Below are 17437 nucleotides of genomic sequence, written 5' to 3' on the forward strand. Positions count from 1 at the left end.
TTCTCACACTTGATTCTCGCCAAGGAGTGCATTTCTCACCAATCTCCAGTGGAGATTAAAATTTTCTCACCGACAGCAGCGAGAATAAGAAAACATTCTCACCGATTGCGAGAAAGCGTCAGTATCTCGCTCTAGTCACGCACTTTTTCCCTATAGTGGTGATGCATGCCCGAACTTTGAAACCTGTGGTTGCTTGCAGGTCAGGCTTCGCCGTTGGCGCAAATCAAGACTCAGGTTCTCGGTCAGGAACGCGAAAGGAATAGATGCAGAAATCTTAATTCAATGACATTGATATTAAGGGTGGGGGGTGAGAGATTAATTGACGAGCATTTTTCTTCTTCCAGCTAAAATTATTTATTTAACTTTGCCAATTCTGGAAACCCTTCTCTCTCAAAGGAATCTCTATTTTGCAACTGACATGCAACATTGCTAATGTTTCCTGTTCGTTTTGGCCGTCATGTAGCAAAGGCACACTAAGGGCAACTGCCATCACTCTGTCAGACCAGGGTGTGTGTTAGTCCGCCTGTCTGTCTGTCCTTCCATCCGTCCGTCAGTCTGTAGACTTAATTTGTGGAGCTCGCTCGTAACCCATAAATTATTTCATCAAATGTGTCCAGCTTTACTATAAGGAATGTTCAGATGATTACATAGAAGGGAGTGCAATTTCACAGATGTGGTTTGCAGAAGTGTGAACAAAGTTATTCCATCATAATTTGTATATATTTTGGTGGGGACAATGAAGTCAATATTTGTTCAAATTAGCATAAGATTTGCATATTTGTATATTTGAGAATTCTTTGGTCTATCTTTGTCAAAAGTTTGCTCTTCGGGAAAGATTTGTCGGATAGGTCTTGATTTGGATTTTAGTTTTTTTAAGATGACCTTGTTAAAATACATGCAAATGATGGAGAAATTTGAATATGTAAATACTGCACCTCATTTTGTCAGTTTTATGAATACAAATTTTCGGAACTGCTGGTGTAATAGCTTTTAAAGGTATTGAGGAGCTCTCATAGTGGATTTAATTTTGACTAATTTTGCTCATGCAAACTTTTAGAACAGTTTTCTGAGACCATATTATTTTCGAACAAATGATTGTCTAGCTTTCAACTTTAGTCCATAGATTCATCAGCATGTGTGCTTTGTATTTTACGCAAATGATGTTGAAATTTGCACAATATGAGCTCGCTGAAAATTGTTTTCGATTAAATCGTACTCTTTTTATAATCATTGCCGTAGTACAGAGGCCACAAAAGTTTTACTTTAGGCATACAACATGTGCTTTTGTAAGGGATAAACTTAACTTGTACTGTAATAATAAAGATTTCTGATGAGTAAAAGCTGATTGCAAATTAAGTCTTTTGGGACTCGGCCTGTGAAAAATACGCCAAAACTGTTTAAGCGATTAAGTTTTTCTATAAAGGTAGTAAGGGAGTTCGGAAAGAAGCCGCTAATATTTTGATGACTGCACAATGCATAGGAAGTAGAGGAATTATTGGTACTGAAAGTGACGCAAATAATCAAATTGGTGGATGTCGACCGTTGTCCCCTCCTGATACAAAAACAAACTTTGAATATTCAACGTTAAATTCAGTCATTTTAAGGCCACTTTAAGACTGAAATTTTACTCATTGAAAGATATTTGGATCAGCTGTTTGCTTTATTGGCCATATTTGCATTTACTAAAAAAAAATGAAAACTATGAAATAATATCAAAAATCCTCCTTCACAGACTGCAAGCACACTGGCTGGCATGGGAGCACCCCTTGAAGCTGGAAGCAACAGGGCAATCGCTCCGAGAAATGGAGGTTGAGTAATGTCATAGGAAGTTCGATACCTTTGATTTACTGCCATCGTCAGTTGGTTCATAGATATCACGGATAAAAATGAACTTCTCTGTTATGGGTCCCAGGAGATCCAAACCTGGCTTCAGTTCAGATTCAGGAGCAAAAGTCTCCACAGTTGTTAATATATATGCGAGGTAAAAGCCTTTAGTACACACTTGGTGGGCTTGGGAAACAACAACTATATAGACATCTGGAACAGAAGAAAAGTTTACATTTTGGAGTATAAAGCTGACTTCATGTGTTGTTTATGAACATTGATAAGCGGCAATATCACCTTACACCAACGTTCAGAATTAGAAGTATTAGCAAACGCCGTATGGAAGAAGAGATACAGTCAATGAAGAAAATATGACATTGATGTATGACACAAGACTTAATTAAATCAGAGTTATGTCGTTAAGTTTCTTGTATGACCATATTTCATGATATTTGTTAATGGTTCTGTGTCCCAGAGCATTTGTCTCGTTACTTGTATTATTGGTACTGTCAAATCCCTCTTAGCTGTTATTACAGATTCAAAACAGATTATGAGTTGTCAGGAACGGAATTCAACAAATGGATGTCTTGATGCATGAAATGTTGAAACATATGACTGCCACATAATTATATTCCACGCAAAGATTATTTGACAAGGCAAAACGTCACAACTGACCCTGAAGTAGGTCTAAAGAGGCCAGTATCAATTACACAACTTTCACAAAGTCCAAGTGTACTAAATTTATATTAATTTCGCTATAATCTTTTTTGTTCATAACATCACAAAGCTTTGCTTAGCTTTTCATTGAACTTTTCACACATACAGATATTATATAAATAGATAGATAGATAGATAGATAGATATATATATATATATATATATATATATATATATATATATATATATATATATATATATATATATATATATATATATATATATATATATATATATATATATATATGCCCATCAATGGGACTAAAGCAATAAGGCTATGCCAAAGATGACTCATTTGTTGAGTTCATTATAGTAGCAAGTTTCACCAGTGTCCTACGACTTACCAGACTTTCTGCCCACTTGGCTATGTGGAATGATAATCTTACACGAATCACTATCCTCGGTGTTTGGAACAGGATGATTTAATATGCAGTAAGCACAGACCACCTCGCCAACTTTCTTGACTTTATCAAGTACATATGTTGGGTCACATATAACTGCTTTGCATTTAGCTGTCTCTTCACCGGACATCACTCCGCATACTTGGCCTTTTTCATCATACACTATGTTTTCAAAAGGTTTGTCCAACATGAAAGTATATCCATGTACCGTTGATAGTCTGGGATAAGTAAGTGAAATAATGATTAAAGCAACAGTTGATTTAATTGGAATATGTGAGTATAGAAATATTTATATTGTAAAAAATTATTCACAGTTCTGTTATAGACTCCCATGTATAGCGGATGAACATCTTTAGTGAAATTCCAAAATCGAATTTCTTGTACACATACGCACTTTCAACCACCCTATGTTCATCAAGTACTTTTATATCAAGTATGGAACGTCTATTCTATCCTTTGAAGGGGACCCTCAAAATTATAGCAAACAATAAGGGGAGACTTGAATGGATTGTGAGTTTGTAAGGGGGCATTTGAAAAAAATTTGAGATCATTTTTGGAATCTCCCCCCTCAAGAGGTGTTTTTGAATGCAGCCCAGGGAAACACAAATTGAATTATTGGTGTGCACGGAATTATCACGTGACGTTTCACTATTTGCAGCAATAGACGAGATTGAATCTGGGTATACCGAAATCTGTGCGTGTAGTTTGTCATTGCTGTTTAAGAGATTTGCAGTACATATTGTCAATTGACTATCCAAAGCATCACTGATTTTACTCTGTTGCTTCAGAATTAACCGGCTCGTTACCACTGTGCATTTTAATGACAAAGTGGGGACATTTTAATGAATGGGGAACGTAGTTAACGGTGCCAAAGCAAAGTTGCCTTTTTGTGATAATTAGCATATTTTAATTTATTTTTGTCAGTAGGTCATATGTCAAAACTGAATGTATTAAAATTTATTCGACATTTGGGGTCCTTTCACCACAGTCAGTTTTAATGATCGTGAAAAGTTCGGCTTGTAGTAAATGTAAATCATTAGCTAATTGGCATATTTAATGCCTTCCTCTTATTTGGCTTTATATAGAAACTGAATAAGCTGAAGTTTGATAAGTGCGACATGTCATATTTTGCTCATTTGTATATTTAATTACTTTTTGTAATAAGGCCTCATATCAAAAGAATTACCAAATTTGACCAGACTTTTTAATTAGATTTACCAGGCTAAGTTTTTCTAATGCTAAAGGCTTGATGAGCATGACATTCTGATGAAAAGCTCATTTGCATGTATTTTGAAATAAACCTATAAGTAAAAAGCCTTATGTTCTAAATTTGAACAGCTGCTGCATTTTTAAATGATCTATTGTTACGTCAAAGATCATTAGCATAATAAGAAACATCAAGGCTGTGTGTAATATAAACAAACTTGAAAACCTATGTTTTGTTTTAATTTGTACACCACGTTCATATGCATTCCTTTTGGCACACTTTGTCGTCTACTAAACCTTATTTTGATTTGCCACAGTTTGTTAAATAAGATGCAGTGCGACCGCGATACGCGATTTACAAATACTGGATCGCCTCAAGGCTCGGTGATATCACCGTCTTATTGATAATTTTTACATCTGATTGTGCTTTTATATACACGGATATATGATACTCTTTTACACATTTTTCGACGACAAGGCTGTAGTAGGCTTTATTACAGCAGAATCAGTCAAAAACACAAGGAGGAGTTAAATGGTGTGACGATAACAACTTTAACGTAAAGGAAGGAAACTAAGGGAATATTGCTTCCTAGAAAACGAAATCAATCCATCTCAGTTTAAAATCAAGGTTGAGGAGGTTGAAAGAGTAAACAGTTACATAAATAGTAGAATACTGCTCACAAACATGGTTTCTTGGTATGAGTATATTCATATGTTTATCCGTAAATGTCAAAAGTGAATATATTTTCAGTGTATGTGCCGTAGATTTGAAGTACCTGGGACATTCTGCATATGTTTTACACATCAAAGGTTAGGTCTATCATTTATATTGTATTTCCTGATGTAAAGTAGCATTACCTCATCTATTTAAAATCAGATGGGCTACGAGGACTATTTTAGACGCAGTGTTGTTTAGTTTTGATGACTTGTACTTGAAAACCGTAAAAAAAACAAATCCACACCTATACAGTCTGACAAGACTTACCCAATGAATAAATTGAGGTCAAGTACCAAATAAGTGCTGTACAATCAGTGTTAGAAAATTTAGAAAATTTAGAAATTGTAAACTTGGTGATCACCAAGTATTTTACATTTTATATATCTCTATGAGTTTGTTTTTACATCAGAACGTATTTTCCGTTGTGTAGAATTAAAATTGGAACACATATATAATTACATTGATATTGGGAGGCAATTTCCAATCCATTAAACGATTTTGTTTTACGACTATGTACACCACAACGCATTTCAAATTTTATACTCGATTAACAAAGAATAGAGTATAGTCATTATATTGATATTGGGAGGCAATTTTCAAGCCACTGAACAATTTAGTTGATCTTGCAAAATACGACTTTCGTCAATATTGTGCGTCCTTGTGAAAAGTTTACACACATCTGCAAAAAGTAATGAGTTGGTATGTAATGTTCGAGGGAGGTCATGAATGTAAATGATGAAAATACTGAGGTCCAAAATTGAACCTTTTAGTACTTCTCAAGTTACGTCACTCCAAGTAGGTGAAACATCATCAAAGATAACTCCAAGTTTTCTATCTGATAGGTCTGATTGGTAACTTTTGAATCATTTAAAAAGATGATTCTATTAAGTGGAGCATGACCCACCTTATTAAAGGCTTTGCTCGAGGCCGTGGAAATGACAACTGTAACTTTTTAATGTCATCGTAAGCATGTTTCAATAAGATCGTTGAATTGCAAGGCTGGGCTGTTAATAATTTGTTGGGGAAAACAGCTTCAAGCAAAGAAATAGGTCTGTATTTTTTTTATTTTGAGGCAGATGGAAAATGGCGTCGGTGAAATGACAATTAGATCAATTTCAATTTATTTCAAACAACCAACCTCATGAAACCTTCGAGCAATTCTCCCATGCCTTGTACAGGGTAAAGATATGGTGATCTGCCATATTGATCAAGGAATGCCATGTACTGTTTAATCTTCCGGAAGATTTCAATAGAAGGTGCTTCAAAACTGCTGGAAAGTGAGGAGAAATTACCTTGATGTGAGTCGGAAAGTCAAGATGACACATATGCATTCATGATTATTTGTTCGGTTGCGGGAGCATAATTTTGAAACACACTATGAATGTATGCCTTGTAAGGTATTAAGCTGTTCAAAACTATACTGTGTGAAAAGAACAATTTAACATCCACAGTATTCAACAGGAATATTAATGACGCATATGGATAAAAAATTCACCCCATGTGTCAAGCAGGATGATGTAAAATAGACTTACTCGTCGTCTGTATCTAGTCCTACAGCATGAGCTGTAAATATCATTGTGTCAGCATCAAACTTTTCATAAAGTTCCTTCATTGTAGTTTTCGTTGGCTCCAAACCGTCCCATGTGTCGGGGTCATCTTCATCAAAACTTTTAAAGAACGTCAGTAGCTCGAGCAGTTTAGTTTGGCCTGACACAAGGTAATAGAATAACGGAAGTTTGATCAGTTTGACATAATATGCTTTGAAGGAATCAATTCTGTAAAACCAAGAGCTTCTATTCACATTCATGGCTCGACTTGAATCCATCTTAGCGGAGACTACATCACTATTTTAAAGAAACGAAAACCCATCGACACGGTTGCCAAACTTCTATGGCATTACATATCAAGGCGTTGATATAGACTTGGTAGTTCAAAAATATTGAATTTTCAAAATAAGGATGGGCAAGGACAGAGCACACTGAGAATATCATTGATCACAATAAATAAGATAAGCTGAGATAAGCTGATTCGGTACAGTTACTGTCAAACTCCTGCACTTTTTCGAACATTTGATATTTTGATAAACATGCATACAAATCTTTTGCGCATAAGCGTACATGTATATAAAGGCACCTTTGTGGAATACTCAGGAGAACGTGTTAAATGCCTATAGGACAATATGTTGAACAAACATATTAAATGCCTCGGACAACACACTGAATACCTTATAGGAAAATATGTGAACGCCTAGGATGGCATATTAAATGTCCAGGACAACACTGTGAATTCCCAAGTTAACATTGCGAATGCTAAGGTCAAACGATGTAAATACCTAGGACAAGATTGAAACGGCGAGGACAACATTGTGAACCTTAAGGACAACATGTTAAATATTAAGTGTGAATGCATTGGTCAACATTGAGTATGCCCAAGACAAATTTTAGATGCCCAAGACAGTAGTGCAAATGCCTATGACAGAATATTGAATGCCTAGAACAACATATCGAATGCTCAGAACAACAAGTTGAATGCCTAGAACAATATAATCAATGCCGAGGATAAAATGTTAAATATATAATACGATATGTTGATTGTAAAGGTCAAATAAATTAACGTTTAACGCCCAAGATTATGCTGATTGCAAAAGAGAAACTGATATTACACAAGGCAATATGATTTTAGCTTACTGAAAGGGATAGTTGTCGGAACTGCGCTCAAAGGTCGTATGGAACCCATGCGACCAATGCAAACACTGTATCCAAGGTACGATCATGGTAATTGATGAAAGTTAAATCATGTCTGTCATAGTCTACATTAAATAATTTAAATGTTGCAGCTCGTATGGAACCCATGCGACCAATGCAAACACTGTATCCAAGGTACGATCATGGTAATTGATGAAAGTTAAATCATGTCTGTCATAGTCTACATTAAATAATTTAAATGTTGCAGCTCGTATGGAACCCATGCGACCAATGCAAACACTGTATCCAAGGTACGATCATGGTGATTGGTGAAAGTTAAATCATGTCTGTCATAATCTACATTATATAATTTAAATGTTGCAGCTATGATGATGAGATGCATTTAGATATTGTGCACGAAATACATTGTTTGTAAACAAGAAACCCGCACAGGCGCAATTCCGACGACCGTTTCCCTTTAAGCCAGTTCTAGGCTTTCTATACGCCATTATATGTAAATTAACTCCACTTGCAACCTTAAAGCCCCTGTAGCTGTAACTCTTGAAATTTGTTGAGCTGAGAAAGACTTTCTATTTTCTCTTGTTTTCTTTAAATTCTACAAATTTAAGGATATAGTCCTTTACTACTGAAAAATTGGACAAGCTTAAGTATGTTTAAATTTTAACCATTATTTTGATTTCCCGCCATTTTTAAAGACTGGTAATATTACAAAGAAAACAAAGCATATGATATCCCAGTGGAAAACATTCAGCACTATGCATTGTATTGGACTACTCTGTTGTTTCTTTGAAGATTCCAATGCATATTATGCACAACGTAGAATGTTTTTGCTTTATCTGCATGATGGCGCCATTTTACGTTTGGGCAAACGTTTATTATTTATCTTGCTCAAAATTGCACATGCTGTCCCAGTGGACAGATTGTTATACTTGTATATACAGCCCTCAATGAGTACATTCCCATGAACTTGTTTTAGTTTGGAAGTGAAATCACAAAAATAATGCTAAAAGATACATCTATTGGGCCTTTAAGAAGTGAGTGTAAACTCAAAAGTGATTAGATATTCTCAAAGCAGCAGCAGAAAAAGAATGTTAGACTTCAAATTTACCTGAAGCTTTCACTGTTTCTTCATCCATAAGTATCTTGTGAGTTGTGCCACCTGCTTTATAAACATAAACGCTTTCTACGGATTTGAATTCCACGAATCTTGTGACACGACAATAAATAAGCATTTTCGTCAGTTGGCCTGTTGACAAAGAAAAATGTAAGTAACACGATGTACTTTTAGACACACACAGCAATAACACAACACAGGAAAGAAGTGCAAACACATATGAAGTGATAGTGTGATATATTCTTGTGATTTAGTAATATGATTACTGTACTCGAGTTAAATACAGCATTTCAAATTATTACACCTCAAGTATTATCCACTTACTGTTACTGCCTGCTGCGCCTCACTCACGCAATTTAGAACAAAAAGTGACAAAACATGGCTTAGGTGATATAGCCCAGTTGCGTCCACTGATTTAGCCCGCTGCCACGTCCTGGAATACCGCGCGTTGTTTCCCCCGCGTTTACATCATCGCGCATATTCATTAGGTATTTTTGTACTGAAAGGGCCTTTCAAAAGCTTAAAAAGATATTGGTTCGACTCGAATTTCACAACATTTAGTACATTAAAGAGAAAAAACTTATAAACATCGAGCTAGAAATGGAACGTTTCACTGTGGTGAATCTCAATACTTACACTACATTCTACGCAAACATAAGTGTTTGTATGGGTTAATAAAATTAATAACACACGCTAGCACGGGCAAGATCGCAATTTGTTGCCTGCCCTCGGGCTGGTGCTCATGAAGGTAATATTGATGATACCCTCGATTCGACCATCATCAATATTACCGTCATGAGCAACATCCCTGGGTCGGACAACACATCGTAATCTCTTCCTTGCTGGCGTGTGTTATTTAACTAATATGTCAACGCAGATCAGTCACGATTTTGGAATGGCAACGTTTACATAAGCTTATAAGTATAGCGCTACCACAAAGAATGTTTGGGATATTCAAAATATGGACTCAAAATTGAGTTCAGAAATCTGAAAAGTTGTAGAACACACTGGTAATATGACAGGGTCGAAGATTCGTTCAAGTGTTGATTTAATGTGGGTTTACCAAATAAGGAGACTTACCATTTGCAATAAGAAATTTAGGAATAACCTCTACATTCCATTGTCTTCCGTTGCCCATCTCCGCTGGTATGTGTGGTGGAGAACGGCCAGCCCATTTATAAAACTGAAAATGAGAAAGGATAAAAAAATTATGAATTGGACATATATTGTCGTCAATGTTAATTATTACGATGTGCAACTTTCATTCCGTTGGTGTTTTCATGCAGTGAAAATTCCAAAGTACCATGATGTTCACAACTGACGATCCAAGTCAGTAGATTTGTGTACCTAGACAGTATATGTTACCTTGCATCAATGAATGTTTTTTAGAGTATGCGCCTCGAAAGTGAAAGACTAAAACTTTTGCTCAAACTTTCCTGAATGAAACTTTTAACCATTCTCTCACCGAATCAACAATAAATGTAGGGGCCACCGTGCAAAATTTGGAACTAGCGAAACACATTACCCAACATTTTGCGATATTTGAAATTCAAAATGGCCGCCATTCCTGTATTAACTCTATGGAGGGAAAACTGAATTTTGGATTTTCGAAAAACTAAGCCAGTTATCGTTTTTCTAAAATGACCCCCCTCAAGTGGTAGATGAGAAAAGAATTGTATAAATTTGATAGTCAACAACCTGTCCCCGAGGCGCTTTCTACCTTAAACCATGTTTGAAGCACAGCAGCATGATGAGCTTAGGTCCTTCGTAACCTGATAAATGGTTTTAAGGTTTACATATTACATACTCTCCTTTAACAATGCATACATTAAATAGCACACATTTCCTTTCCTCTGTGACACACTAAGTGCTCTTGTCACTTCATATTCTGTTGCACATCTGACTTCCAAAACAAGATTCACTCGTTGGCAGAAATGTCACTCTGAGAGGATGATTCACAATCACAAACAAATGTCACTCTGATATGATAGTAGCAGGTATTAAAACGAGAGAACCATGAACAACTAATCTAACAATAACTTACATCTTGCAAGGAAGTAAAAGTAGGACCTTCTCCACCAACGTACTTTTGTCTATCCATATGTAGTACTCTCATGCCTCTTGCACTCAAAAGTCCATTCAGGACACATTCTTGTGGGAAGAGAAGTGAAAAGCGTAAATTCAGACAATTAAGATTTAGAACTTTTTAGTTTGGCACGCCATTGACACAGAAAATCTTAATTGGAGCGTCATATACACTGGTACAGGACTTATATATGGAAAACCGTATGGTCAACAAATTGACAAAATCTCCTAAATTGAGGGAAACCTGCTCCTCTCGTTACATGGCACGATTATTTCATTGTACAGTGTAACATTGCTGATACTAGCCTCATGTTCCTACAGAAATGAATAAATACATGAAAAATCTACCTTACTACCGTAGTACACCATAACAATTGTCCTGCAAGTTCAGAATACTTTTCGTCGGCCAAATTAAGAGAAGAATCACTTGTCTGAGTAATATCTTTACGGTAGAAAACGCCTCGGGACAGATATTTGGGCGCCCAAACTTTTCCAATTCTTTTCTGATCTAAAACTCCTGAAGGCTCATTTAGAAGCCCTTTGAGTCAAGAAAACGTTCACCCTCTCGGTTTTTTGAAAATCGGAAATTTTATTTTTCTCCATAGAGTTAACACAGGGATTGCGGCCATTTTGAATTTCAAATGTCTGCAAATCTTTTGTAATTTGTTTCTCCAGGACCAAAATTTACACTGTGACCCACGATTTTTAATGTTGATTTTGAAAGAGAATGGTTGAAAGAGTCCTGGAGGAAAGTGCGGGCAAAAGTTTAAGTCTTTCATTTTCGAGTAGTACACTACCTTAATAGTAAACAGTGGACGAAAAGACAAGGACAAGCTGCAGTACGATCTGCATAGCATAACAAAGTAATCAAGGGCCATCATGTACAGGACAGGAAACACTATGATACACAGATTTCTGAATTTACTGAAATTCTGCTTTTTTTTACAGAACTTCAGTGTCTCATTTCTTATACAATCGACATTATCGATAAAGAGCTTGTAGTTTTCAGGATTGAGAGTAAATAATCAAAATTAAACCTAGTGCATAGCGACAAAAACTTCAATGTCAGGTAATCGTCATACACCTCACGCATTATTCAGTGATAGTGATTGGTTGAGACTGCTTATTGAACAAAAAGTGATACAACACGACTAGGGTGATTTAGTCCTGTCACGTATACTGATATAACCCGCTACCACGTTCTTGAATACCACACTAATTGCAAGAGAACAACTAAAAATATTTTTTCTTTATTTTTAGACAATTCCAAGTTGGCCATAAACTACATGAATGTGGCGATCCAGTAAGAAGTGCAGCGTTTAACAGCGGTCAGTGTCAACACACGGCTACATTCCACTTAAATTTCGAAAACAAAGTGTTTTTGATGTAGCCCTTGCTATCATGTATTATTGATATTCAACAGGTGTCTACACAAGCCATAATGTAATTCTGGATGGCAAAAATGACAGGATTTCGAGCCTATGGAAAGAAAAACTGGGTTAGTTCGGGAAATTCGATGATCACCTGTTCACAAGCACAAGTACATTTTCTAATCATAGTGAGGATTTGAACGTCTTGCCGATCAAAACGTCTTGTGAATCACTCCTCTGGTATCGGGTTAATTAAATCGGAATCACAACAATTCAGTCAGAGTTGGAACATGAATTTTGGTGAGCAGTAATAGTGTACGTACAACAGACTCGAAAACGACGCATTCATTTGAAATAGTGTATGATTTCATTTCCAGGGTCAGCAATATTCACTTTCCATTCATGAACTGCAGATACACTGAAAAGAAAGATTCGAATCCTCCCGTTTCCACTAAGACGGGACAATATAACTGCACATATGAGCATCCAAGATAGTACAGTTTCAGTTTGTCTTTAGTTTGTCCTTGGTCGGTATCTCCTGTCCTGTTGTGAACGACCTAATAAGACTTAAGCCTTACTGACACTTGATTTCTTCATTATTTCTTATCTTATAATACACACAGAACATTAACTACCGACCGACGGCAAAAACGGTAGAAAACAAACTCTAGAGATATATAATCCATTCTTGTTTCTTCTTGGATGTGAATATGTGAACATCGCAGTTGACATGATTATTAAATCAATTTGCAAAATGTTGAATTTTGGCTCAATAGTTGCATAAGGTTTCGTTGACGAAACCGTACGATGTATCGCCCCGAAACTCCTGTGAAAACTTAGGCTAAATTCACAGATTTCGATATATAATACTCTGATCCTTTTTAATGATTTATTCAAAAAGTTCATGCAATTTGCAATTTCAAAAGTCAACGACACAAGCCTTGATTCTATATTAGTACATTGGGACATCTCGTAATTAGCCTCTTTGATACCACTTATAGAAATGGTATAATTACGGTGAAACAAGAATATGTATCAGTTTTTATCTATTTACCTAACTATCTCATCATCAAGCTTGGCCTGACGAAGGAAAATCCGAAATTACTTAAAACTTTAAACTAAATGTGTATTTACTCCTTACCATTCTGTGATAATATAGACTTAACTCGCTCAGATCCGTCACTTATCCGCTGATGTTGGAGGACTGCATGGAGATTAGGTCCTTTTAGAAGAGATGGCACTTGGGACGAGGAGGCTCACGTACAAAATGTTTAGAAACGTGATGCTGTCTGGCGACCTTATTTTTTTGTGCGGAGTGCTTTGACTCCTCGGTTCCCAGAGGGTAGCGTAACTGCTACACCCCATAGTATTCAGACAGCAAAAGACGTTTGTGCAAATTGTTTGGACCTCATTGCCACCAGAGGTCAGCCAAACTGCTTCACAATAGCATCCGAACAACACATCCTGCCGATATGATCCCTATATGCAAATTATGTTTTGTATGCCTCGGTGTAAAATGTTACCGTTTGACTCGATCATGTATATAGTTTGAAAATAATGGTCAATCAGCATTTGTAAATCATGAAAACTCATGTCTATGATATACGAGGTGTAACAAGATCAGTCAAAGAGAGAATGGAATATGGATAAACCTTTCATCAATTCTGAACACGTGCACACTGCAACACAGATTTCTGTTGTGGATACATGAACAGGTTAGGAAGGACAAACAGCTTGCATTGAGCTCGTAGATTATTATGGATCTATTGTAATAAACAATGCACTATGTCAGTGTGACGGCACGATTCACCGAGAAGCAGACCACATACGCTCAATTTAGTGACATTCTGGGTGATCAGAATATTCACTAAACTGGTTGCAAAACGAGTGGCAAAGAAAAAAATAGATTTAGATTGATTAAAGAAATCAAAACATGTTCTAAAGATCTTTGACTGAAGTTGGGCCACAATACTTTGCACATTCGCTCAGACTTACAGGATAGAATGCATCGAGAATGGGCGTGCTGTCACGTGAATGTGATAGTCAAAATATTCCACAAAGCTTGAGGCCAGTGCCCAGTATGATAACGTCATGTTCTTCATCCATTGCATCTGAAAATTGCAGTTTCACAAGTTGAACAGATGTGCGCAAATTAAAACAAAAATTCCAATAACGAACAGACTCTGCCCCAAAAGGTCCAAAATGGCCGGGTTGACAGAACACTTAAAGGGTTCATAATATCAGTGCGCAACCTAGGTTACAGGTTTGTGTATTATGGTATCCACTGATCATAAAACCTGGTAGGCGGTCTATTATCAGTTCATGGCATCACAATAATGAAGTAAACGATTTAATAGTAGCCTTCTCCTGAGGAAAAAAGCTATGTGTTTGACACCCAATTACTTTGCCCTTAGAGAATTAATTTATATGGCGGAAGCATAAATTGCGATCACTATTTTCACCTCTACTAAAAAGCAGTGACGTCGATTTTCAATACGTTTTACCCAAATGATCACCCTTCTGTAACTTTAGAATGCAGATTGTCAAATTTTGCCGTTAGATTACAAAACTCTGTGATTAGGTTATGTACTCCAATTTCTATTCGTCTTTTAACGCCAGTAAAGAAACGTTATTTATTCTCGACTATTCTGTTTGTTTATTAGGGCGCCTTCAGTAATGACAGGGTTGGGCCGGGGGAATTGGGGGAGAGTCACTTTTTAGAAAACAGTTCAAGGGGGAGGGTCATTTTTTATAAACCTATCTGGGGGGGGGGGGGGGGTCACTTTTGACCGAAGCTGATATTATGGCCAAACTTTTGATTGTCCGTGTGATATTTCCTGAATAGGAAATCACCAACAAAATGCGCACACACTTATAGACCGCCATGCATAGTGAATTGACATTTTGGTGAAATTCCAAAATCAAATTTCTTACACAACCATAGACTTGTAACCACTCTAGTCTAATCAAGAACAATAATGTGAATAATCAAGCATACATAAATGCACAGATTTATCTAATTTTGACTGAAAAAAATTATTCATAGTTTCATCATACACCCCAATGCATAGTGAATCGACATTTTGGTGAAATTCAAAAATCAAATTTCTTGCACAATCATGGACTTGTAACCACTCTGTCTAATCAAGAACAATAATGTGAATAATCAAGCATACATAAATGCAAAGATTGATCTAATTTTGTACTAAAAAAAATATTCATAGTTTCATCAAAGACCCCAATGCATAGTGTATGGACATTTTGGTGAAATTCCAAAATCATATTTCTTGCACAACCATAGACTTTTAACTACTCTAGTCTAATCAAGAACAATAATGTGAATAATCAAGCATACATAAATGCACATATTTATCTAATTTTGTACTGAACAAAAAAAATATTCATAGTTTCATCAAAGACCCCAATGCATAGTGTATGGACATTTTGGTGAAATTCCAAAATCATATTTCTTGCACAACCATAGACTTTTAACTACTCTAGTCTAATCAAGAACAATAATGTGAATAATCAAGCATACATAAATGCACATATTTATCTAATTTTGTACAGAAAAAAAATCATTCATAGTTTCACCATAGACCCAAATGCATAGTGAATCGACATTTCAGTGAAATTCCAAAATCATATTTCTTCCACAACAATAGACTTGTAACCACTCTAGTCTAATCAAGAAAATTAATATCAATAATCAAGAGTACACAAATGCAAAGATTGATCTATTTTTGAATTGGAAGAAACTATTCATACTTTCATCATAGACACCATGGATAGTGAACCAACTTTTTAGATGAAATTCAGAAATCAATTTCTTGTACACAAATGTTCATTTCACTTCCCTATTCAAGCAAAGTACATTTAAATACATTATCAAACATATATAAAATACAGATATAGCATGTTTTGTGGGGGTAAATTGTCAATAATTTGCCTGATAGACTCCATGTATTATGATTTGATATTTTTGGAGGAAGCACTAAATCAGCTACGTCTTGCCTTCTTATAGTTGCACAAAATATGGTGACCCTCCCTAAAATGTTTGAAATACCATATCTCTTCAAAAATTCTTGCGTGATAAATTGCGACCGTCCCTCCAAAAACACCAGCCTCCCCTCTGTAATTTGTTCCTAACATAACAATTGAACCAATTGTTATGTAAATTAGCTGATACTTTTTTAGTTATTCCCAGGGAGAATACCGCAGTAGTGGGGAGGGTCAAGTTTTAGAAAGTCGGACAAGATGGAGGGTCACATTTTAGACAGGAGGATAGGGAGAGGATCACATTTTGCTGTACAGGTGTTCGCGAAATTCCCCCGGCCCACCCCCCTGTAATTACTGAAAGCTCCCTTATATCATTTGGCTCGATTTGCAACAAAGGGCAGCTCATCTGAACACTTACGAGTTTTTCAGTGAATATAAGTTAAATTCGTTTTCGAGAAAAATATACTATTTGTACAGCAAGGTTATAACGGTTGTAACATTATCTTGACAAATTGGTAAGCGACATTGTCACCGTGACGACCCGTCACTGTCATATCACATATCAGGTAAGTTCAAACCAGACAGCAACCCCCGCGACCAGCAAGAGCCATTTTTCAGTGCATCGAATCTCTCCTTGGTGTTTCGTGTTAAAAATGGCTCAGAAGAATCCAAGAGGTGCTTTTGGAGAAGATGGCATAGACCGGTTTCTCATCCTGTGCACTGGTGCTGCCATTGCTGGAGTCATCCGGCGACCAGGAACCAGCAGTTAGTACCGTGCATGGTGTCAGCAAGGTCTCTCTTCAAATGGGGCCGTTGTGTCAGCTATTATATATAAAAAGTTGGTCTGTTTCTAGTCTTTCGAGCAATATTTACCCATTTTGACTGTTTCGCAGTGATGTCCATTTAACTCTAGATGACTTTAAAGTGAATGTAACTGCACCGAGTTACAAATATCATCCTGGCCCTTTCCTCACAATGAAAACAACCGGAAATGGTAATTCTCAACAACTTTCTTCAATATTGCTGTCATGTTTATATATGTTTGTTAATCTTCATCCTTAAAGTATGTAAAAATACCAGTCAGCTGGTCGCTAGTGTCTGTATTTGAATTGTGTTTAGTAGTATGCCACATTAGCGGATGTCTTCACTTGAGTTGTATTTAGTACTACACCATCACCACCAGTTGCTGGTGTCTGTATTTGAATTGAGTTCAGTACTACACCATTAGATGGTATCTGTCTTTGAGTTGTGTTTAGTACTACACTGCCAAACATTTTCCCATCCATTTTTTATTATTT

General features: G+C 36.3%; 1 protein-coding gene across 1 annotated transcript; it reads right to left on the reverse strand.

The window, feature by feature from the left end:
* Positions 1-1819: 1819 nt before the first annotated feature.
* On the reverse strand, positions 1820-6691 carry LOC139136020 (rab GDP dissociation inhibitor alpha-like). Its single transcript, XM_070703839.1, has 4 exons — positions 6399-6691; positions 6005-6136; positions 2886-3160; positions 1820-2037 (listed from the first exon to the last, which is right to left on the reverse strand). Exons 1-4 carry the CDS (start codon positions 6689-6691, stop codon positions 1820-1822), a joined length of 918 nt encoding a protein of 305 aa, XP_070559940.1.
* Positions 6692-17437: the final 10746 nt, after the last annotated feature.

The sequence above is a fragment of the Ptychodera flava genome, chromosome 6 (genome assembly GCF_041260155.1).
Source record: "Ptychodera flava strain L36383 chromosome 6, AS_Pfla_20210202, whole genome shotgun sequence".
Taxonomy (NCBI): Eukaryota; Metazoa; Hemichordata; class Enteropneusta; family Ptychoderidae; genus Ptychodera; species Ptychodera flava.

Coding starts and splice junctions, on each gene's coding strand:
- LOC139136020 (XM_070703839.1), bottom strand. CDS start 6,691: ATGGATTCAAGTCGAGCCATGAATGTGAATAGAAGCTCTTGGTTTTAC. Junction 6,137..6,398: donor GGACTAGATACAGACGACGA/GTAAGTCTATTT, acceptor CTCACTTTCCAG/CAGTTTTGAAGCACCTTCTA. Junction 3,161..6,004: donor TTGCTCGAAGGTTTCATGAG/GTTGGTTGTTTG, acceptor TACTTATCCCAG/ACTATCAACGGTACATGGAT.